Source organism: Phacochoerus africanus, chromosome 4 (genome assembly GCF_016906955.1).
Source record: "Phacochoerus africanus isolate WHEZ1 chromosome 4, ROS_Pafr_v1, whole genome shotgun sequence".
NCBI lineage: Eukaryota > Metazoa > Chordata > Mammalia > Artiodactyla > Suidae > Phacochoerus > Phacochoerus africanus.
In genome coordinates, this window is record NC_062547.1 from 15511086 (window position 1) to 15535554 (window position 24469).

The 24469-nt window shown below is 38.6% G+C and overlaps 3 protein-coding genes across 3 annotated transcripts; all 3 read right to left on the bottom strand.

Moving 5' to 3' along the window:
- Positions 1 to 4680: 4680 nt before the first annotated feature.
- Positions 4681 to 5610, bottom strand: LOC125124064 (olfactory receptor 4C46-like). The gene has a single exon (XM_047774242.1). It carries the CDS (start codon positions 5608 to 5610, stop codon positions 4681 to 4683), a length of 930 nt encoding a protein of 309 aa, XP_047630198.1.
- A 6774-nt stretch (positions 5611 to 12384) lies between these two features.
- On the bottom strand, positions 12385 to 13314 carry LOC125124065 (olfactory receptor 4C46-like). Its single transcript, XM_047774243.1, has one exon. It carries the CDS (start codon positions 13312 to 13314, stop codon positions 12385 to 12387), a length of 930 nt encoding a protein of 309 aa, XP_047630199.1.
- A 6747-nt stretch (positions 13315 to 20061) lies between these two features.
- LOC125124480 (olfactory receptor 4C13-like) lies at positions 20062 to 23739 on the bottom strand. Its single transcript, XM_047774590.1, has 3 exons — positions 23575 to 23739; positions 22948 to 22984; positions 20062 to 21020 (listed from the first exon to the last, which is right to left on the bottom strand). Exons 1-3 carry the CDS (start codon positions 23737 to 23739, stop codon positions 20062 to 20064), a joined length of 1161 nt encoding a protein of 386 aa, XP_047630546.1.
- Positions 23740 to 24469: the final 730 nt, after the last annotated feature.

Genomic DNA, 24469 nt, shown 5'->3' on the forward strand with positions numbered 1-24469 from the left:
TCAGATCAACGTCAGTAGTCCTGAAAGTTCTGATTATTTCCTTTTTCCCAATGGAGAGTTACTCTGATGGAATGTCATATGTCCCTTTGGAGAAGTCTGGGAGGAAGATACACTGTAAATTTGTAGCAGGGTATGAGGGTCCTTCCTCGAGACGACCCAGTCTCCTCTATATTCATGGAACTCTAAGATTTATATGTCCAAGAATTGATTGCAAAGCCATGCATATCTGTTTTTATGATTCCAGTTAGCATGCTTTTGCCATCAGCTAGAGATTTTCTGCTGACACAGAGGGGTTAAGAATTGATTACAGTTATTCTCTGTCTCACTTCTAGGGATGCCGTGATCAACTAGACAACACTCTAAGTGTTATTCTGCCTGTTGTTTGACTCTGCTGTCCATTATGGTGACCAGGCCCACACCTCCCTTTGGGATTAACTGCCATTGCTTGGCCACTCGGACCTGGGACTCAGTTACTTTCACTGAAATTACTTACACTCATTAAGTTACTTTCATTTGGATTTCGCAAATCAGTGACCATGATTTCCACTAATGGTCTAGCCCACGGAAAAGGGCCATCACAGACCTTTTCAAGAATGTTGAGGTTCCCTCTACAGATTTCTTTCTCCGGGTATTGATGAAGTTGATGTCTCTAGATCATCCCAGGGTGGCTGAGTAGATTTTAATTGACATATTGACTCAAATATTCCAACTTACCCATGTCTTTGACTCTGTTTCTCAGCATTAAACCAAGGCGGGCTGGCATTTCTAAGCCACTCACTGTGGGTCACCTTTGGTTCTTGTGTTCTTCTTCACCATGCAGACTGTTAGTGCCTTTCGTGACTCCCCCAGCAGCAATGTTAAATGCCACATCTGGGATTTCCGTTGTGGCTTAGCAGTAGCGAACCCCACTTGTGTCTGCGAGGATTCGGGTTCGATTCCTGGCCTCGCTCAGTGGGTTAAGGATCCGGCATTGCTGTGACACAGCGGTGGTGTAGGCCTGAAGTTAAGGCTCTGATTCAACCCCTAGCCTGGAATCTTCCATATGCCACCAGTGTGGCCCTAAAAAAGACAGGAAAAAAAAAAAAAAGAAAACAGAATATCTTCATTTGGGCCCATACCAATAAGTCAAGCCTGGTTCAGAAATTTTTTTTCTTCCTATGATGTCCATTCTCACATATATTCCCTGGATTTCTGTCTGCATAATTAGAAAACTCAAGGAGTTATTTTGGAGTGTAGGGCACTCATCTTGCGTCACACTGTACCTCACTTTCAGGGGTCTGTTGGGACTGTTGTCAGGTTAAGGAACGAAGAGCAACTTGAGGAGTTCTTGGTGGGTCCTGAGGAGAATCAGCATTGCCTTTCATGGCAACCATTATAGGGGAGCTCATGACGGGTTTTTCAGCAAGGAAAGTTTACTCCTTCAGCCAGAGGGTTAGTGGCCGGGTCCACTGGGGAGGAAGAGACCTCTTCACTGGCCAAGGGCCTCATCTTCTCTCGGTTCCTTCTTTGCTGCTTCCTCAAGCATCCAATGAACCAAGGCAGAATATGGATTTCATTCATCATTCTTCTCTCTTACATCATCATCTTCTATCAAGTCCTTTTACTTACAACTCCTGAGTATTTCTTGAACTGTTCTCTATTTTTCCATTTTAATTTGGGTTTCCTAGATGCAGACTCTTGGATAAAATGTCTATGAAAGTAATTTGTAAGGGGAAGTTTGGAGGGAAACTGCCTGCGAGAGGAGGAAAAGGGGGATATACTTGGACTTCAGCCTGGATGCATGGAACTCTGCAGTATATACTGTATGGCAGAGCTGTTTCCACTGATGGGCATGAGACGAGGCCTTTTCAACCATGCTTCATTCATTGCCCACTGGCACAACCTTGGATACATGGGGCATGATCCCTAAGTGAGATGGTTCCAGATTTCTCTGACGTACATGTCCAGAAAGGAAGGGGCAGTGGACTGTCAGCAGCCCAGACACACAGCAGCAGTTCCTGGGTGCAGTGGGGCCCAGTGAATGAGATCTGACCAGAAGCAGCTGTGTCCACCCCATTCTGCATCATCACTGGCAAAGCTCAAGCCTCCAGGATCCTTTTACACTGAAATCATTACAGTGACCTCTAGCTCCCCTTCTGCTGCATGTTTAGTTCCTTCAATTTATTTTCTGTACTGAAGCCAGAATTATTAATCTAAAACTTAAAGCTAACTTTATCATTTTAGGTTTAATTTTTTTACATTGGAAATTTTCCCTAGAGTACTTAGCATTAAGCCTTCAAACAATTATGAGACCCTCCTTGACATTCTCTGTTCCTGTCTCTGCAACGTCATAATGTACTGTTGTTCCTTTTTGAGCTAAGTGTCCAGCATGTTGCCTGGCACACAGTGGACATTCTGGAAATGATTGTTGAAGAAATCATTGATTTAACAAGCACAGGAATATTTAATTTATTAGGACTTGTGCATTCTTGTATTCACCTGCTGACCTGTGATATATACTCCATCTCCCAACAACACTGTTACTCTCCCTGATGCCTATTCATTCTTCTGATTGTTTTATCCACTGCATCCCATTTCAATGTCTTTTCATCCTGAAATTTTTTCCTTACCCACCATATCTGTGTTGTGTGTCTTCCTAACAGACCTTGATGACACACTGTGCTTCATTATCATACAGGTTATAGCAGTGTGATGTCATGCTCTGTTCTCTAGTTAGGGTCTGTCTGTGAAAGCATCACTCAGGTTTTTTTTCTTTATTCAGTACTGAAGCCCCAGCAAGTATCAATGTGCCTGCTAGAATCCTTGGACTCAAAGTATGTGTTCTTTAATAAATGAAGGATGGAAGCAATGAATGGAATGTATTTATTCGGAAATTGCAGAATTTGCATACATGAAGCTACATCTGTCAAAAATGGCTTTCCATGATGTAATGTTACCAAAAAGCCAACTGATTAACAGAGAAATAGAGGGAAAACAGGCCATATTCATAGTGTGAGGATATCTTGCTAAGAATAGGGACAATATCAAGGTAAACTGTTTCTTCATAGAATGACATACTCAAGTTTAATATTTTTCTTATTCTTAGTTTAAGCATTAACAAATACAAATTGTGGTTTCAGAAGGGATATATTAAAAATCTGAGATGAAGGTAGAAATAATTTCCTACTGCTATAATGTCTTTTTTTCTATATTTTACTAAAAGTTTCTCACTTTATACTTACAGTCATTCATTTGGTAAATGTGATAAACCACAAATAGCCTACATATTCAAACTCTTGTTTTCAAGTGAGCACATGCTTTATGAGTATGACTGGTTTAGTTTTTTCCTTTTTTATGTATAATGATTTTTATTTGTTTCCATTATTGTTGGATATACAGTGTTCTGTCAAGTTTCTACTGTAGGGAACCTAAACAGGCCCCCAACAAGACATATCATAATAAAAATGCAAAAGTTAGAATATTTATTAATTTTTTAATGATGGCATCCATGGCGTATGGATTTCCCAGACCAGGGATTGAATCCCAGCCACAGCTGTTACCTCCCCTGCTTGATCTGGGGATCAAGCCTGTGCCTCCACAGTGATCCTGAGCTGCTGCAGTCAGATTCTTTGCCTCCTGTGCCACAGTGGGATATGATTGTTTAATAACTTGAAATTCATGGTAAAATATTAATTTAATAAATTTAATGAAATTCCTGACAAAGAAAATACTATTTTTATGAATCTTCCCTCTTTCTGGTGGATTATCAGCAGAGGATGTTCACAAAGACAATACAAAATGCTTCTGAGCGAGAGAAGGAAATTTGGAAACATGATGTAACATTCATTATTCATGCTTGAGCTGAAATGGGCCATATCTTTTAGATTCCTAAAGGAGTTACATAACACAATGTTATAGAAGTAAATACATAACCATCAACCATGATATTTAAACATGGGCATATTTACTGATAAAATCATTAGAATTTAGCTATATGTAGTCAACACATTGTATAATAGTATATATGCTAACAGAGATGAATCTATAGTGCAATATTATCATACATACGAAGAATATAAAGGAAAAGTATTTCTTCATATGCGGATATACATGTAATAAGTGACTTTGTTTATTAGATATGTATGTGGTCCAGCACGGTCCCTCAGTCCATCTCTATGACTGGTGACTGCTGTAATCATGTTACCTTTTTGTCATCTTTTCCTGACAGTGTATCACAGCAGTTAAGAACATAGTCTGAGCGATCAGTAATATTCGGATGAGTGGTTCTTCAATATTTCTGTTTTGGAACTTAGTCATTTCTGTTTGTTCCCTCAGCTGTGAATGGCGGTAACAGCAGAGCCCACCTAACTCTTTGGATGGTTACAGAGATGATTCCTAAAGACCAGTATATATTTTATTGCCTTTATGTTGTTTTATTAGAATAAAAGTTCAAATGCATATACATTGATTAACTTAGTGAGTTCATGACCCAATTTGATGGACTTTTCCAAATACAAAGAGAATAGTCCTGGGCTAGCTTTTTTTTTTTTTTTCCCCATTTTCTTGCACCCATTTTAATTCTCCTTCTAGCAGACTCTATGATTTGTAGTGATTTTAATTACCTTTATCTCTTGCTGAGATTAGCAAAAATGTCATCATGACCCTTGCCATCCATCATTCACATTTGGGCTCTAGGCACATTTATATTTCACGTGAAATAGCTTTCCTACTAAACAGTTTCCTAATGGCATTTTTTAGCTGTGCATTTCTCAAGGTATAGATTAAGGGATTTAACATGGGAGTTATCATAGTGTAGAAAACAGCAACTGCTTTATCAATGGGTAAAGTAACTGCTGGTCGCACATACTCAAATATGCAGGGCACAAAGAAGATGACAACTGCTGTGATGTGGGAGACACAGGTAGAGAGGGCTTTGCGTCTGGCCTCCAAGGTTTGCTTCCTTAGGGAGTTAAGGATGACCCCATAGGATCCAACCAAGATTAGGAAAATTAACAGACAGATGAATCCACTGTTGGCAGCAATTACAAGCCCTAGAGTGTGGGTATCAGTGCAGGCCAGATTAAGCAAAGGAATCAGGTCACACACAAAGTGATCTATGACATTAGGGCCACAGAAGGGCAATCTGAAGATGAAGAGGATCTGAATGAATCCATGGAGAAAGCCTCCTGCCCATGACACTCCCACCAGCAGGCCACATAGCCTCCGATTCATGATGGTTGCATAGTACAAGGGCTTGCAGATGGCCACATAGCGGTCATAGGCCATCACGGTCAGCAGGATGATATCAGCCCCTCCAAAGAAATGTTCCCCAAAGATTTGCATCATGCATCCATGGAAAGTGGTTGTTTTCTTTTCATGGAGTGAGTCTGCAACCATTTTAGGGGTATCCACAGAGGAATAGCAAGCATCGATGAACGAGAGATGAGCCAGGAAAAAGTACATGGGGCACCCGATTAATGGGCTGGTAGTGATGGTGACCATGGTGAGCACATTTCCTCCCAGAGAGACAGTGTAGATGAGCAAAAACACCACAAATATGACTTTCTGCATGTGTGGATTCTGCGTGAGTCCCAGCAGAATGAACTCCGTTACATTATTCCTATTCTCCATGTTGGTTCATGTTACTGTCAACCGCATTACCTGAAAAAATAAAGTCCTTTTTTTTTAACCCACTCTTGAGTTTATTAAGCCTCTCCATCAATTAAATAACAAATACCTATATTCTACTGGATTCTAAATTCCTATAAGATTTTCCTTGAGATAAAAATTTGATCTGATGTCTTGAAGGTAATTCAGTTGTGAGTGTAATATAAAATGAGATTGTGAGTGTCAATGTGAGAATATACATGTAAGACTCTTATTATATGAGTGTTAGGGGACAAGGTATCTGAGAGAGAGGGAATCTTGTGTACGAGTTTAGTGAAGTGTCTTGTGTGACTTGGATGAAGTGGGCAAAGACTCAGCAAGGTGAGAGAGGCCAGAAAATTTACTTAAAAATGTAATTTAATATAAGAAGCCATTGGTAATGGGAAGGTGATGAACAGGGTACAGGAGAGAGTATGGTATAAGAAAATGGGTAAACCATGTGTCTTCAATCCAACAACTTTATAATAGCTGATATAGGTGGTTTTAATAATTGATTGCAATGGACATGGCATAATAGAATCATGTGCATGGTATTATTCCATCCATGCTGATCATGGTAAAGCATTTTATATGCTGCACAGTATAACATTGACAGAACATTGTAAACCAGGTTTTATGGAAAAAAATCATTTAAAAAATTTTAGAGCCTAATGTTAATGGGAACACACATGATAATATTAACTAAACCTTAATTTAAATCAACACTACTACAAGAAAATTTATTTAAATTGGCTTAATGAAATAATGACTGGTTTAGTTTTTTCCTTTTTTTATGTATAATGATTTTTATTTGTTTCCATTATCGTTGGATATACAGTGTTCTGTCAAGTTTCTACTGTAGGGAACCTAAACAGGCCCCCAACAAGACATATCATAATAAAATGCAAAAGTTAGAATATTTTTTAATTTTTTAATGATGGCATCCATGGCGTATGGATTTCCCAGACCATAATAATAATTTTTTTAAGGCATTTAGTTAATCCTCAGTAAAAAATTATGAGACAATTACCACAATCATTTCTCGACCTATTTAACACACTAGGGAGCAGAAACAGAGAGAAATTAAGGATCTTAACTACATCAAGCAGCTAATAAATGGCAGATCTAAGAATAGTTCAGATTATACATCTTAGCTTTATTTTTCCTCCAATTTCTTTCTCTATGCCCCACATTGTTAGATTAAAATAAACACTACCAAACTAACCGTCTCCTTTTGATGTGACCATAATTGTCATGGTACTATAATTCTCTTTCAAAGTCAAGTACATATGAATCCATTTCATTGACAGACATATTAATACACATACACGCAGACTCAGACATATACATAAGGTTCAACATATTGGAATTTCCAGTTTTGGATAACTTTGTGGTCCTGCGTTCACTGAAGGTCTGTTTTCATTTTGTCTCTCCCTCACCCTGGCATCTTTCCTCCCCAGTTTCCCTACTAATCATGAATCCTCAGATACTCCCAAAAAGCATTGATTTGATGATTCCAGGGGTTGAGTGTATTACTCGGAGAATCAGAAAAACAAATCAGATTAGAAAATTCTTTCTCCACTCTCATCCTCTTGATCTGAGGTTCATTTCTTGGTCCATTACAAGTTTGTTTCCTCTAATACCTAGTGAGAATATTCATGTGCACTCAGCTGTGATGGGTATTGATTGAGGAAACACATATGAACACATGCACTATATGCTGTAGACAAAGAAGCTTCACATGTTTTTGACTCTCTATGGATGTAGGCATAGGAAGAATGGCCACATTCAGCAATAATACAGAAAAACATTTAACCATGTAAGAAACTGTGGAGGATTCATCTCCAGTTTTCCATTAACAGAGCCAGAGGAGACTCATAGTATGCATAACAGTGGATCTCAGCAAAAGATCTTCCTATTGGACTAAATAGTATATGGTTTATATCGCTTCATAGTCTCCTTTATACCTTTGCATGTGTGTGAGGTGTGTTTAAATTTCATTTACATTCTCATGATTCATCTTGAGTGTTTCAAATGGTCTCTTGGCCAAAGAAAGATATCTGGTGTAGAGAGCTGGGTCCTACAAATACATTTCTTAATCTCGAGTGTTTCGTTTGTTAGGGTAGATGATATTCATCCCCTTTCTCTTGAAGAGTGGGGAAAGATATAATGCGTTATTATTCCTTTGAAAAATGTTGAAAGATCAGGATCATTAGATATGTAAAGTAACAATCTGGAATCAGCATCAGCACTACTGAGAACCTTACCTTCTGGTCTTGGATAATGTTAATGATATTTGAGAGGGCTCAAAACTAATCCATCTTCACAATGACCTCCTTTTGGGATAAGTACCTTTCAAGATGAAAGACATGACACAATGGAAAAGAGATTCTTCAGATAATTGCTTATCACATCGACAATAGATGAGCAAGTCAGTTTAGTAGTTTAAATATTTCCTTCTAGCCTAATGCCTCAAGTGGTTTCCCCAGAAAACCTGGGAGTTTGATTTAGAAGAATTGATTTTGAACACTATGGCGAAATGAGCTTTGATGGATGGCTCTGGTCCTATAAGCAGGAGGCAGAATGTGTGGTAGAAACACATCAAAATCCTCATTCCATCCTTGATGCATCGTACTCTGGATGTGTAAGCAATCAAACAGAAAAAGCCATGTTCCCATGCCCTGCATGGATATTTAAAGAGGTTTCCACAGTAGTTCATGGGCCTTTTCCTTAGAGCTGCTATTTTCTCTCCCAGGAATTAATTACCTTCTTTGATGGAAAGGCTTTGTCTTCGAAGCAGGTATTCTGGAGAAAAAGGTTGGAAGAGCCCATATTCTTCTGTGGGGAATTGTATTCCCTGCCCTTGGAAGCAAAACATGTGAGTCCCCTTTCTCTGTGTGAATCTGGGTATCTGAGAAACTTGAATGTCATGTGCACAGCAAGGAGGGCATAGTTCCAGTGTGAGGATCTCTGATGTGGTGAACCTGTGCCCTCATGGCAGAGAGAGAATTCTGTCTTCTCATCAATATGAAATCCTTTTCCTGGAAACCTAGTGTTCATTGATTAAGAACCATATCAGACAGGGCATAAAGTTAATGGCAGTCATTTAAAAGTACTGAAATTCAGAACCTGTTTTTCACATTACCTAGGGTTGTTGAAGGAAAATGTAATTCTAAAATATTCTCAGTAAGATATCTCTAGTACTCTTGTGATCGTCATTATGGGACATTAGGCAACATTAAACATGTGGAATGATATCTAAACACATGAAGCTCATTCTAAATTCAAACACAAGGGACATTCTGGTTCCTTTGTTGGCATTTTACTTTTAGTCATTCTAGGAGATATGCAGTGATAAATTATGGAGGATTTAGTTTGCTATCCGTGATGACTAACTACATTGAACATTTTTTTAACTGTCATTATAGGTATATTTTTAGGGGGGGGAGGGTGTTTCTTTTCATGTTCTTTGTAAAATTTGTAATTAAGAAAATAACAAAACAAAGCAGGAGTTCCCATCATGGCTCAGTCGTTAATGATTCTGACTAGGCACCATGAGGTTGCAGGTTCGATTCTTGGCCTCACTCAGTGGGTTAAGGATCGGGCTTTGCCATGAGCTGCAGTGTGAGTCACAGATGTGGCTTGGGTCCTGTGTTGCTGTGGCTCTTGTGTAAGCAGGCGGCTACTGCTCCGATTGTACCCCTGACCTGGGAACCTCCATGTGTTGCAGGTGCAGCCTTAGAAAAGACAAAATGACAAAAAAAAAATACTAATAGTAAAAATAAAAATGAGAACTCCTTAGTTCCCTTTCTAGCTCAGTGTGTGAAGAACCTGACATAGTGTCCTTGAGGATGCCTGTTCAATCCTTCGCCTTGCTCAGTGGGTTAACGTCCTGGAGTTGTCATACATAAGCTGTGATTTCTTTCTTGAATGTGGCTTGGATGGGGATTCTTGTGCCTGTGGAGTAGGCTGGCAACTGAAGCTCTGCTTTTACCATAAGCCTGGAAACTTCCATATGCCACAGGTGTCCAGAAAGAATGGGGCTGTGGGCTGTCAGCAGCCCAGACACACAGCAGCTATTCCTGGGTGAATTGGGGCCCAGTGCATGAGATCTGACCAGAAGCAGCCATGTCCACCCCATTCTGCATCATCACTGGCAAAGCTCAAGCCTCCAGGATCCTTTTACACTGAAATAATTACAGTGACCTCTAGCTCCCCTTCTGCTTCATGTTTGGTTCCTTCAATTTATTTTCTGTACTGAAGCCAGAATTATTAATCTAAAACTTAAAGCTAACTTTATCATTTTAGGTTTAATTTTTTTACATTGGAAATTTTCCCTAGAGTACTTAGTATTAAGCCTTCAAACAATTATGAGACCCTCCTTGACATTCTCTGTTCCTGTCTCTGCAACGTCATAATGTGCTGTTGTTCCTTTTTGAGCTAAGTGTCCAGCATGTTGCCTGGCACACAGTGGACATTCTGGAAATGATTGTTGAAGAAATCATTGATTTAACAAGCACAGGAATATTTAATTTATTAGGACTTGTGCATTCTTGTATTCACCTGCTGACCTGTGATATATATTCCATCTCCCAACAACACTGTTACTCTCCCTGATGCCTATTCATTCTTCTGATTCTGTTTTATCCACTGCATCCCATTTCAATGTCTTTTCATCCTGAAATTTTTTCCTTACCCACCATATCTGTGTTGTGTGTCTTCCTAACAGACCTTGATGACACACTGTGCTTTATTATCATACAGGTTATAGCAGTGTGATGTCATGCTCTGTTCTCTAGTTAGGGTCTGTCTGTGAAAGCATCACTCAGGTTTTTTTCTTTATTCAGTACTGAAGCCCCAGCAAGTATCGATGTGCCTGCTAGAATCCTTGGACTCAAAGTATGTGTTCTTTAATAAATGAAGGATGGAAGCAATGAATGGAATGTATTTATTCGGAAATTGCAGAATTTGCATACATGAAGTTACATCTGTCAAAAATGGCTTTCTATGATGTAATGTTACCAAAAAGCCAACTGATTAACAGAGAAATAGAGGGAAAACAGGCCATATTCATAGTGTGAAGCTAAGAATAGGGACAATATCAAGGTAAACTGTTTCTTCATAGAATGACATACTCAAGTTTAATATTTTTCTTATTCTTAGTTTAAGCATTAACAAATACAAATTGTGGTTTCAGAAGGGATATATTAAAAATCTGAGATGAAGGTAGAAATAATTTCCTACTGCTATAACTTCTTTTTTTCTATATTTTACTAAAAGTTTCTCACTTTATACTTACAGTCATTCATTTGGTAAATGTGATAAACCACAAATAGCCTACATATTCAAACTCTTGTTTTCAAGTGAGCACATGCTTTATGAGTATGACTGGTTTAGTTTTTTCCTTTTTTATGTATAATGATTTTTATTTGTTTCCATTATCGTTGGGTATACAGTGTTCTGTCAAGTTTCTACTGTACAGAACCTAAACAGGCCCCCAACAAGACATATCATAATAAAAATGCAAAAGGTAGAATATTTATTAATTTTTTAATGATGGCATCCATGGCGTATGGATTTCCCAGACCAGGGATTGAATCCCAGCCACAGCTGTTACCTCCCCTGCTTGATCTGGGGATCAAGCCTGTGCCTCCACAGTGATCCTGAGCTGCTGCAGTCAGATTCTTTGCCTCCTGTGCCACAGTGGGATATGATTGTTTAATAACTTGAAATTCATGGTAAAATATTAATTTAATAAATTTAATGAAATTCCTGACAAAGAAAATACTATTTTTATGAATCTTCCCTCTTTCTGGTGGATTATCAGCAGAGGATGTTCACAAAGACAATAAAAAATGCTTCTGAGCGAGAGAAGGAAATTTGGAAACATGATGTAACATTCATTATTCATGCTTGAGCTGAAATGGGCCATATCTTTTAGATTCCTAAGGGAGTTACATAACACAATGTTATAGAAGTAAATACATAACCATCAACCATGATATTTAAACATGGGCATATTTACTGATAAAATCATTAGAATTTAGCTATATGTAGTCAACACATTGTATAATAGTATATATGCTAAAAGGTATGCATATATAGTGCAATATTATCATACATACGAAGAATATAAAGGAAAAGTATTTCTTCATATGAGGATATACATGTAATAAGTGACTTTGTTTATTGGATATGTATGTGGTCCAGCACGGTCCCTCAGTCCATCTCTATGACTGGTGACTGTTGTAATCATGTTACCTTTTTGTCATCTTTTCCTGACAGTGTATCACAGCAGTTAAGAACATAGTCTGAGTGATCAGTAATATTCGGATGAGTGGTTCTTCAATATTTCTGTTTTGGAACTTAGTCATTTCTGTTTGTCCCTCAGCTGTGAATGGCGGTAACAGCAGAGCCCACCTAACTCTTTGGATGGTTACAGAGATGATTCCTAAAGACCAGTATATATTTTATTGCCTTTATGTTGTTTTATTAGAATAAAAGTTCAAATGCATATACATTGATTAACTTAGTGAGTGCATGACCCAAATTGATGGAATTTTCCAAATACAAAGAGAATAGTCCTAGGCTAGTTTTTTTTTTTTTTTTTCCCCATTTTCTTGCACCCATTTTAATTCTCCTTCTGGCAGACTCTATGGTTTGTAGTGATTTTAATTATCTTTATCTCTTGCTGAGATTAACAAAAATGTCCTTATGACCCTTGCCTCTTATTCACTCACATTTGGGCTCTAGGCACATTTATATTTCACTTGAAATGGCTTTCCTACTAAACAGCTTCCTAATGGCATTTTTCAGCTGGGCATTTCTCAAGGTATAGATTAAGGGATTTAACATGGGAGTTATCATAGTGTAGAAAACAGCAACTGCTTTATCAATGGGTAAAGTAACTGCTGGTCGCACATACTCAAATATGCAGGGCACAAAGAAGATGACAACTGCTGTGATGTGGGAGACACAGGTAGAGAGGGCTTTGCGTCTGGCCTCCAAGGTTTGCTTCCTTAGGGAGTTAAGGATGACCCCATAGGATCCAACCAAGATTAGGAAAATTAACAGACAGATGAATCCACTGTTGGCAGCAATTACAAGCCCTAGAGTGTGGGTATCAGTGCAGGCTAGATGAAGTAAAGGGATCAGGTCACACATAAAGTGATCTATGACATTAGGGCCACAGAAGGGCAATCTGAAGATGAAGAGGATCTGAATGAATCCATGGAGAAAGCCTCCTGCCCATGACACTCCCACCAGCAGGCCACATAGCCGCCGATTCATGATGGTTGCATAGTACAAGGGCTTGCAGATGGCCACATAGCGGTCATAGGCCATCACGGTCAGCAGGATGATATCAGCCCCTCCAAAGAAATGTTCCCCAAAGATTTGCATCATGCATCCATGGAAAGTGGTTGTTTTCTTTTCATGGAGTGAGTCTGCAACCATTTTAGGGGTATCCACACAGGAGAAACAAGCATCGATGAACGAGAGATGAGCCAGGAAAAAGTACATGGGGCACCCGATTAATGGGCTGGTAGTGATGGTGACCATGGTGAGCACATTTCCTCCCAGAGAGACAGTGTAGATGAGCAAAAACACCACAAATATGACTTTCTGCATGTGTGGATTCTGTGTGAGTCCCAGCAGAATGAACTCCGTAACATTGTTCCTAGTCTCCATGTTGGTTCATGTTACTGTCAACCGCATTACCTGAAAAAATAAAGTCCTTTTTTTTTAACCCACTCTTGAGTTTATTAAGCCTCTCCATCAATTAAATAACAAATACCTATATTCTACTGGATTCTAAATTCCTATAAGATTTTCCTTGAGATAAAAAATTTGATCTGATGTCTTGAAGGTAATTCAATTGTGAGTGTAATATAAAATGAGATTATGAGTGTCAATGTGAGAATATACATGTAAGACTGTTATTATATGAGTGTTAGGGGACAAGGTATCTGAGAGAGAGGGAATCTTGTGTACGAGTTTAGTGAAGTGTCTTGTGTGACTTGGATGAAGTGGGCAAAGACTCAGTAAGGTGAGAGAGGTCAGAAAATTTACTTAAAAATGTAATTTAATATAAGAAGCCATTGGTAATGGGAAGGTGATGAACAGGGTACAGGAGAGAGTATGGTATAAGAAAATGGGTAAACCATGTGTCTTCAATCCAACAACTTTATAATAGCTGATATAGGTGGTTTTAATAATTGATTGCAATGGACATGGCATAATAGAATCATGTGCATGGTATTATTCCATCCATGCTGATCATGGTAAAGCATTTTATATGCTGTACAGTGTAACATTGACAGAACATTGTAAGCCAGGTTTTATGGAAAAAAATCATTTAAAATTTGTAGAGCCTAATGTTAATGGGAACACACATGATAATAGTAATTAAACCTTAATTTAAATCAACTATACTACAAGAAAATTTATTTAAATTGGCTTAATGAAATAATGATTGCACGCAAATTTTTTTTAAGGCATTTAGTTAATCCTCAGTAAAAAATTATGAGACAATTACCACAATCATTTCCCACCCTATTTAACACACTAGGGAGCAGAAACAGAGAGAAATTAAGGATCTCAACTACATCAAGCAGCTAATAAATGGCAGATCTAAGAATAGTACAGATTATACATCCTAGCTTTATTTTTCCTCCAATTTCCTTCACTATGCCCTACATTGTTAGATTAAAATAAACACTGCCAAACTAACCGTCTCCTTTTGATGTGACCATAATTGTCATGGTACTATAATTCTCTTTCAAAGACAAGTACATATGAATCCATTTCATTGACAGACATATTAATACACATACATGCAGACTCAGAAATATAGACAGTTCAACATATTGGAATTTCCAGTTTTGGATAAATATGTGGTCCTGCGTTCACTGAAGGTGTGTTTTCATTTTGTCTCTCCCTCACCCTGGCATCTTTCCTCCCCAGTTTCCCTACTAGTCATGAATCCTCAGATACTCCCAAAAAGCATTGATTTGATGATACCAGGGGTTGAGTGTATTACTCGGAGAATCAGAAAAGCAAATCAGATTAGAAAATTCTTTCCCCACTCTCAGCTTCTTGATCTGAGGTTCATTTCCTGGTCTGTTACAAGTTTGTTTCCTCTAATACCTAGTGAGAATATTCATGTGCGCTCAGCTATGATGGGTATTGATTGAGGAAACACATATGAACATATGCAATACATGGTGTATGCAAAGAACCTTCACTTGTTTTTGACTCTCTGTGGATGTAGGCATAGGAAGAATGGCCACATTCAGCAATAATACAGAAAAACATTTAACCATGTAAGAAACTGTGGAGGATTCATCTCCAGTTTTCCATTAACAGAGCCAGAGGAGACTCATAGTATGCATAACAGTGGATCTCAGCAAAAGATCTTCCTATTGGACTAAATAGTATATGGTTTATATCGCTTCATAGTCTCCTTTATACCGTTGTGTGTGAGGTGTGTTAAATTTCATTTACATTCTCATGATTCATCTTGAGTGTTTCAAATGGTCTCTTGGCCAAAGAAAGATATCTGGTGTAGAGAGCTGGGTCCTACAAATACATTTCTTAATCTCGAGTGTTTCTCGTTTGTTAGGGTAGATGATATTCATCCCCTTTCTCTTGAAGAGTGGGGAAAGATATAATGCGTTATTATTCCTTTGAAAAATGTTGAAAGATCAGGATCATTATATATGTAAAATAACAATCTGTAATCAGCATCAGCACTACTGAGAAACTTACCTTCTGGTCTTGGATAATGTTAATGATATTTGAGCGGGCTCAAAACTAATCCATCTTCACAATGACCTCCTTTTGGGATAAGTACCTTTCAAGATGAAAGACATGACACAATAGAAAAGAGATTCTTCAGATAATTGCTTATCACATCGACAGTAGATAAGTAAGTCATTTTAACAGTGTATAAATATGCTTCTAGCCTAGCGCCTCAAGTGGTTTCCCCAGAAAACCTGGGAGTTTGATTTAGAAGAATTGATTTTGAACACTATGGCGAAATGAGCTTTGATGGATGGCTCTGGTCCTATAAGCAGGAGGCAGAATGTGTGGTAGAAACACATCAAAATCCTCATTCCATCCTTGATGCATCGTACTCTGGATGTGTAAGCAATCAAACAGAAAAAGCCATGTTCCCATGCCCTGCATGGATATTTAAAGAGGTTTCCACAGTAGTTCATGGGCCTTTTCCTTAGAGCTGCTATTTTCTCTCCCAGGAATTAATTACCTTCTTTGATGGAAAGGCTTTGTCTTCGAAGCAGGTATGCTGGAGAGACAGGTTGGAAGAGCCCATATTCTTCTGTGGGGAATTGTATTCCCTGCCCTTGGAAGCAAAACATGTGAGTCCCCTTTCTCTGTGTGAATCTGGGTATCTGAGAAACTTGAATGTCATGTGCACAGCAAGGAGGGCGTAGTTCCAGTGTGAGGATCTCTGATGTGGTGAACCTGTGCCCTCATGGCTGAGAGAGAATTCTATCTTCTTATCAATATGACAACCTTTTCTTGGAAACCTAGTATTTATTCCATGAGAGCTAGAGCAGTGAGGGTGTAAAATTAATGACAGAGATTTAAAGTACTCACATTCAGAACCTGTTTTTCACATTCACCAGGAGCCCCAGAATGAAAAGAACAGTTCTAAAACATTTTCAATTTTATCTCTGGTTCTTTGGTGATGGTCATTATGGGACATTAGGCAACATTAAACATGTGGAATGATATCTAAACACATGAAGCTCATTCTAAATTCAAACACAAGGGACATTCTGGTTCCTTTGTTGGCATTTTACTTTTAGTCATTCTAGGAGATATGCAGTGATAAATTATGGAGGATTTAGTTTGCTATCCGTGATGACTAATTACATTGAACATTTTTTTAACTGTCATTATAGGTATATTTTTAGGGGGGGGAGGGTGTTTCTTTTCATGTTCTTTGTAAAATTTGTAATTAAGAAAATAACAAAACAAAGCAGGAGTTCCCATCATGGCTCAGTCGTTAATGATTCTGACTAGGCACCATGAGGTTGCAGGTTCGATTCTTGGCCTCACTCAGTGGGTTAAGGATCGGGCTTTGCCATGAGCTGCAGTGTGAGTCACAGATGTGGCTTGGGTCCTGTGTTGCTGTGGCTCTTGTGTAAGCAGGCGGCTACTGCTCCGATTGTACCCCTGACCTGGGAACCTCCATGTGTTGCAGGTGCAGCCTTAGAAAAGACAAAATGACAAAAAAAAAATACTAATAGTAAAAATAAAAATGAGAACTCCTTAGTTCCCTTTCTAGCTCAGTGTGTGAAGAACCTGACATAGTGTCCTTGAGGATGCCTGTTCAATCCTTCGCCTTGCTCAGTGGGTTAACGTCCTGGAGTTGTCATACATAAGCTGTGATTTCTTTCTTGAATGTGGCTTGGATGGGGATTCTTGTGCCTGTGGAGTAGGCTGGCAACTGAAGCTCTGCTTTTACCATAAGCCTGGAAACTTCCATATGCCACAGGTGTCCAGAAAGAATGGGGCTGTGGGCTGTCAGCAGCCCAGACACACAGCAGCTATTCCTGGGTGAATTGGGGCCCAGTGCATGAGATCTGACCAGAAGCAGCCATGTCCACCCCATTCTGCATCATCACTGGCAAAGCTCAAGCCTCCAGAATCCTTTTACACCTGAATCATTACAGTAACCTCTTCGCTTCCTTCTGCTGCCTGTGATACTTCCTTCAACTTAGTTTCCATAGTGAAGCCAGAATTATCATTCTAAAACTCAAAACGAACTTCATCATTTTCTAGTTGAAAACTATGTACGCTGAACAATTTCCCTGGAGTACTTAGCATTAAGCCTTCAAACAATTACAACACCCTCCTTAACCTTCTCTGTTCCTGTCTCTCCAACTTCAAAATGTGCTATTGTCCCTTTTGGAGCTAAGTGTCTAGCATGTTGCCTGCCACACAGTGAACATTCAGGAAATAACTTTTGAATAAATACTTGATTTAACAAGCACAGGAATATTTAATTTATTAGGACTTATGCATTTTTTTTTTCTTTGCGTCTTTTCTAGGGCCACACCCATGGCATTTGGAGGTTCCCAAGCTAGGGGCCTAATCAGAGCTGTAGCTGCCGGCCTTTGCCAAAGCCACAGCAATGCAGCATCTGAGCTGTGTCTCTGACCTACACCTCAGCTCACATCAATGCCAGATCCATAATCCACTATGTAAGGCCAGGGGTCGAAACCCGCAACCTCATGGTTCCTAGTTGGATTCATTAACCGCTGCACCACGACAAGAACTCCGACTTATGCATATTTGTATTCACCTGCTGACCTTGGATATATATTCCATCTCTCAGCAACACTGTTCCTCTCCCTAATGCCTATTCATTCTTCTGACTGTATTTTATCCACTGCATCCCATTCTGATCTCTTTTAATCCTGAAATTTTTTTCTGCCCCACCATTTCTGTGTTGTGTGTCTTCCCAACAGACTTTGATGACACACTGTGCTTCATTATCTTACAGGTGATAGCAGTGTGATGTCATGTTCTGCTCCCTTGTCGGGGTCTGTCTGTGAAAGCATCCGTCAGGTTTTTTTCTTTATTCAGTCCTGAAGCCCCAGCATGTATGAATGTTCCTGCTAGAATCCTTGGACTCAAAGTATGTGTTGCTTAATAAATGAAGGATGGAAGCAATGAATGGAATGTATTTATTCTGAAATTGCAGAGTTTGCATACATGAAGGTACATCTGTCAAGCATAGATTTTCATGATGTCATGTTACCAAAAATCAAACCGATCAACAGAAAAATACAGGAAAAGCAGGCCACATTCATGGTGAGGTGAAAGTCTTTCTAGGAGCAGGGAGAACCTCAGGGTAAACTACTTTTTCATAGAATGACATACTCATTTATGTTTTTCCTTATTCCTAGTTTAAGCAGGAAGAAAAGCAAATGGTAAGGGATCTAAACAAAAGTCTCAGATGAAGGTAGAAAGAATTTCCTAGGTTCCGTAGTATTTTTTTCCTATGTTTTATTACATGTTTCCCTCTTTGTATTTACCTTTATTCATTTGTTAATTATTAGAAACCACAATTTGTTCTACTTGTTCAAACTCTTGTTTTCCAGTGGGCACATATTTATGAGTATGACTGGTTTTTGTTCCTTATCTGTTGCCTTTTTCTTGACTACACCTGTACCATATGGAAGTTCCCAGACCAGGAATTATATCCCAGCCACAGCTGTTACCTATGCTGTAGCTGTGGCAATGCCTGATCCTTTAACCCACTGAACTAGGGATCAAACCTGTGCCTCCACAGTAGCCCTGAGCCACTGGAGTCATATTCTTTACCTACTCTATTCCAGAGTCGACACTCCAATATGATTGTTTAAAACATTGAAATTCATGATAAAATACTACTTCCATAAATTTAATAACATGAAATTCCTGTCAAATAAAATATCATTTAAATCATCCCTCTTTCTGATGGATTATCAGCAGAAGATGGTCACAAAGACAATACAAAATGCATCTGAGTGATAGAAGGACATTTGGAAATATGATGTAATATTCATTATTCATGCTTTTATATTAGATGGCCTATATCTTTTATATTCACGAAGGAGTTTCTTAACACAATGTTATGGAAAATACATAACCATAATTCATGATATTTAAACATGGGCAAATTTACTAATAAAATGATTATAATTTAGTTTTATGTATTCAACCAATTATATAATAGCATATATGCTAACAGATATGTATAGTGCAACATATCATACATATTAGGATATAAATGAAAAATATTTCTTCCTATAATAATATACTTTTCAAACTTACTTTTTTTGTTACACAGGTATATGGTCCAGCACACTCCCTCAGTCCATCTCTATAAATGGTGACTATTCTAGGCATGTTACCTTTTTGTCATCATTTTCCCGACAGTGTATCACAGCTGTTAAGATCATAGTCTCAGTGATCAGTTATATTTTGATGACTGGTTCTTCAATATTTCTGTTCTGGCAGTTACTCATTCCTGTTTATTTCCTCAGCTGTTAATGATGATAACAGGAGTCCCTAGCTAATTCGTAGGATTGTTACAGAAATTATTCCTAAACACCAGTATATACTTTTATTGCATTTGTCTTGTTTAATTAAAATAAAAGCTTTGAATCCATATATATTGATAAATTTAGAGAAAGTGTGTCCCAATTTGATAGAATTTTCCAAATATTTAGAGAATAGCACTGGGCTAGCTTCTGTTCTGCTCTATTTCCTTGTACCCAATTTGACTCCTCTTAGTGCAGAATCTATACTTTGTAGTGACCTTATTTTTCTTTATCTCATAGTCTTATTTGCTGAGATCAGGAAAAATATCCTTATACCCTTGCCTCTTATTCACTCACATTTGGGCTCTAGGCACATTTATATTTCACTTGAAATGGCTTTCACACTAAACAATTTCCTAATGGCAGTTTTCAGCTGGGCATTTCTCAAGGTATAGATTAAGGGAGTTAACATGGGAGTTATCATAGTGTAGAAGACAGCAACTGCTTTATCAATGGGTAAAGTAACTGCTGGTCGCACGTACTCAAATATGCAGGGCACAAAGAAGATGACAACTGCTGTGATGTGGGAGACACAGGTAGAGAGGGCTTTGCGTCTGGCCTCCAAGCTTTGGGTCCTAAGGGTGTAAAGGATGACCACATAGGAGCCAAGCAAGAGTAGGAAGTTTAGCACACAGAGTAGTCCACTGTTGGCAGCAACAAAGAGCCCTAGAGTGTGGGTATCAGTGCAGGCCAGATCAAGCAAAGGGATCAGGTCACACATAAAGTGATCTATGACATTAGGGCCACAGAAGGGCAATCTGAAGATGAAGAGGATCTGAATGAATCCATGGAGAAAGCCTCCCAGCCATGACACTCCCACCAGCAGGCCACATAGCCTCCGATTCATGATGGTTGCATAGTACAAGGGCTTGCAGATGGCCACATAGCGGTCATAGGCCATCACAGTCAGCAGGATGATATCAGCCCCTCCAAATAAATGTTCCCCAAAGATTTGCATCATGCATCCATGGAAAGTGCTTGTTTTCTTTTCATGGAGTGAGTCTACAACCAGTTTAGGGTATCCACACAGGAAGAGGCAAGCATCGATGAACGAGAGATGAGCCAGGAAAAAGTACATGGGGCACCCGATTAATGGGCTGGTAGTGATGGTGACCATGGTGAGCACATTTCCTCCCAGAGAGACAGCGTAGATGAGCAAAAACACCACAAATATGACTTTCTGCATGTGTGGATTCTGCGTGAGTCCCAGTAGAATGAACTCCGTTACATTGTTCCTTTTCTCACTGTATTTCACATCATTGTCAACCACATTAGCTGAAAATAAAGTCTTTTTTTAAAGCTCAACATTGCATTTATTAAGCCTCTCTATCTAATAATTATCAAATTCCATTATTCCAGTTGATTCTAAATTCTTATAGGATTTTTTTTCCTTGAAGGAAAAAATTTGTTCTCATCTCTTGTATGTTGTTCAATTGTGAGTGTATGAGAAAATGAGAGTAATACTGTTAGTTTGAGAACTGAAGTGTAAGAATATTAGCATATGAGTGCTAGGGGAAGGGGGATTTGAGAGAGAGAGAATCTTGTGTACAAGTCAAGTGAAGAGTTTTCTGTGACGTGGATGAAGTTGGCTGAGGCCCAGTCTGGTACAGAAGGCAGAAAATTAACTTTAAACAAGTAATTCAATGTAGCAAGTCATTGTTAAAGGGAAAGTGATGAAAAAGAAACAGGAGATGGAGTCTGCTACAGGAAAAGTGTTAAAACATATCCTTCAGGCCAAAAAAGTTATAAAAGCTGATAAAGGTGATTTTAATAATTGCGATGGGCATGACATAATAGAAACATGTGGATGGGATTTTTTCCATCCATGTTGATCACGGTAAATAATTTTATATGCTGTATCGAATAAAATTGACAGAACTCTGCAAACCATTATAATGGAAAAAAATGAAAACTATGTAAAAAAAGAATTTTATGGATGAATGTTAATGGGAATACACATGATAGTATTAACTGAAACTTAGTTCACATCAACCGTACTTCAATAAAATTAGTTTTAATTATCTTCATGAATACTTATTGTACTCTGTTTGTTTGTTTGTTTTTAGGCAATTGGTTAATCCTCATTACACACGTATGAGATGATCCCCAGTTCATTTTTGTATTTACTTTACACACTAGGGTGTAAAACAGAGTGAAGTTAAGCATATTAACAAAATCAAGCAGCTATTAAAGGGCAGATCTAAGATTAGTTCAGAGTGTACATCTTATTTAATTTTCATCCAAATTCTTAAACTGTGGCCTATGTTGTTAGGTTAAAATAAACACTGTTGAACTAGTCAACTCCGTTGGATGTGACCGTAATACTTATGGTTACGTTAATGCTCTTTCAGAGGCAAGTATATATGAATCCATTTCATTGACAGACATATAAATACACATACACACAGACCAAGACCTATGCACACAGGTCAACATATTGGAATTTCCAGTTTTGAATAACTATGTGGTCCTGCTTTCACTGAAGGTCTGTTTTCCTTTTTTCTCTCCCTCACCCTAGGATTTTTACATCTCAGTTTCCATACAAATCATGAATCCACAGATGCTTCTGAAAAGTGTTGAAATTATGATTCCAGTGGTTGAGTATATTAGTTTGAGAATCAGAAAAAAAAAAAATCAGAAAACAAGATTGTTTCCCCGCTCTCAGCTTCTTGATCTGGGGCACATTTCTTGGCACCTTACAACCTTGTTTCCACTAATATCAAGTGAGAATATTAGTGTCCACTCAGTTGAGGAAACACATATGAACCTATGCACTACATGCTGTAGACAAAGAACCCCCACTTATCTTTATGACCAGGTATGTAGACCTAGGAAGAATGGCCATATTCAGCAATAATGCAGGAAAACCTTGAACCATGCAATAACCTGTAGAGGAATCATCTCCAGTGGTATTTTGAAAGAAGCTATGGGAGACTCATATTATGCAGACCAGTGGGTCTCAGGGAAAGATCTTTTCAATGGACTAAAGAGTTTATGGTTTCTATCACTTAATATTGTCATTTCTACCTTTGTGGGTGTGTGGTGTGTTTAAATTTTGTTTACATTCTCATGATTAGTCTTGATTGTTTCAAAAGTTTCTTTGGCAAAAGAATGACATTTGGTGTTAGAGAGCTAGGTCCTACAAAAATACATTTCTTAATCTCAGGTTTTTCATATCACAGATTAGACTAATGATACTTACCAACTTTCTCTTGAAGAACGGGGGAAGGTGAAATGGACTATTATTCAATTGAAAAATGTTGACAAATCATGATCATTGCATATGTAAAGTAACAATCTTTAATGGATCAGCACTATTGAGAACCTTACCTTCTGGTCTTGGGTGATATTAATGACATTTGAGAGGGTTCGAAACTAATCCATCTTCAAAACGACCTCCCTTTGGGATAAGTACCTTTCAAGATGAAACACCTGACACAAGAAGAAAGATTCTTCAGATAATTTTAGTATCTTCTCAACAGTAGATAAGTACGTCACTTTAATAGGCTAAATATTTCCTCCTAGCCTAATGGCACAAATGGTTTCCCCAGAAATCCTGGGAGTTGGATTTAGAAGGAATTGATTTTGAACACTATGGAGAAATGAGCTTTGATGGGTGTCTCCGGTCCTATAAGCAGGAGGCAGGATGTGTGGTAGAAACACATCGAAATGCGCCACTCCATCCTTGATGCATCGTGCTCTGGATGTGTAAGGAGACAAACAACAAAGACATGTTCCCATGCAATGCATGGATATTTAAAGAGATTTCCACAGTAGTTTGAGGACCCTTTTCTGAGAGCTGCTGTTTTCTCTCCCAGGAATTAATTACCTTCTTTGATGGAAAGGCTTTGTCTTCGAAGCAGGTATTCTGGAGAGGCAGGTTGGAAAAACACACATTCTTCTGTGGGGAATTGTATTCCCTGCCCTTGGAAACAAAACTTGTGAGTCCCTTTTCTCTGTGTGAATCTGGGTATCTGAGAAACTTGAAGGTCATGTGAGTAGCAAGGAGGGCATAGTTCCAGTGTGAGGATCTCTGGTGTGGTTAACCTGTGCCCTCGTGGCAGAGAGAGGATTCTGTCTTCTTATCCATATGAAACCCTTTTCCTGGAAAGCTCGTGTTCATTGATTAAGAACCAGATCAGAGAGGGCATAAAACTAATGACAGTGATTTAAAAGTCAGAACCTGGTTTTCCCATTCACCAGAGGCCTGAGGAAGAAAACTGAAATTCTAGAATATTCTCAACAAGATATCTCTAGTACTCTTGTGATGGTCAGTATGGGACATTGGGCAAGATTAAACATGTGGAATGATATGTAAACACAAGATGCGCATTCAAAGTTCAAACGCAAACAAAGCTCTACATTCAGGTCCCTTTGTATTATTTTACCTTTAGTCTCTCTAGGAGGTCTGCAGTGATAAACTACTGAGGTTTAAATTTGCTTTCCCTCATGACTGCTATCATTGAACGTTTCTTAAAAGTATTGTTTGAGGTATATTTGGGGTGGGGGGCGTTTCTTTTCATGTGCTTTGAAAGTTTAAAAATAAGAACTCCTTAGTTCCCGTTCTAGCTCAGTGGGTTAAGAACCCGACATAGTGTCCCTGAGGATGCATGTTCAATCCTCAGCCTTGCTCAGTGGGTTTGTGTTCTGGAAGTTGTGATAAGGAATCTGCAATTCAGGTCTGAACTGTGGCTTGGATGGGGATTCTTGTGGCTGTGGAGTAG

Bases quoted from the DNA above. Each gene is read 5' to 3' on its own strand.
- LOC125124064 (XM_047774242.1), bottom strand. From the start codon at position 5,610: ATGGAGAATAGGAATAATGTAACGGAGTTCATTCTGCTGGGACTCACG.
- LOC125124065 (XM_047774243.1), bottom strand. From the start codon at position 13,314: ATGGAGACTAGGAACAATGTTACGGAGTTCATTCTGCTGGGACTCACA.
- LOC125124480 (XM_047774590.1), bottom strand. From the start codon at position 23,739: ATGACCTTCAAGTTTCTCAGATACCCAGATTCACACAGAGAAAAGGGA. The intron at 22,985-23,574 runs GTAATTAATTCC...ATTGAATAATAG, and splicing joins AAGCCTTTCCATCAAAGAAG to TCCATTTCACCTTCCCCCGT. The intron at 21,021-22,947 runs GTAAGTATCATT...CTTTATTTTCAG, and splicing joins CGTTCTTCAAGAGAAAGTTG to CTAATGTGGTTGACAATGAT.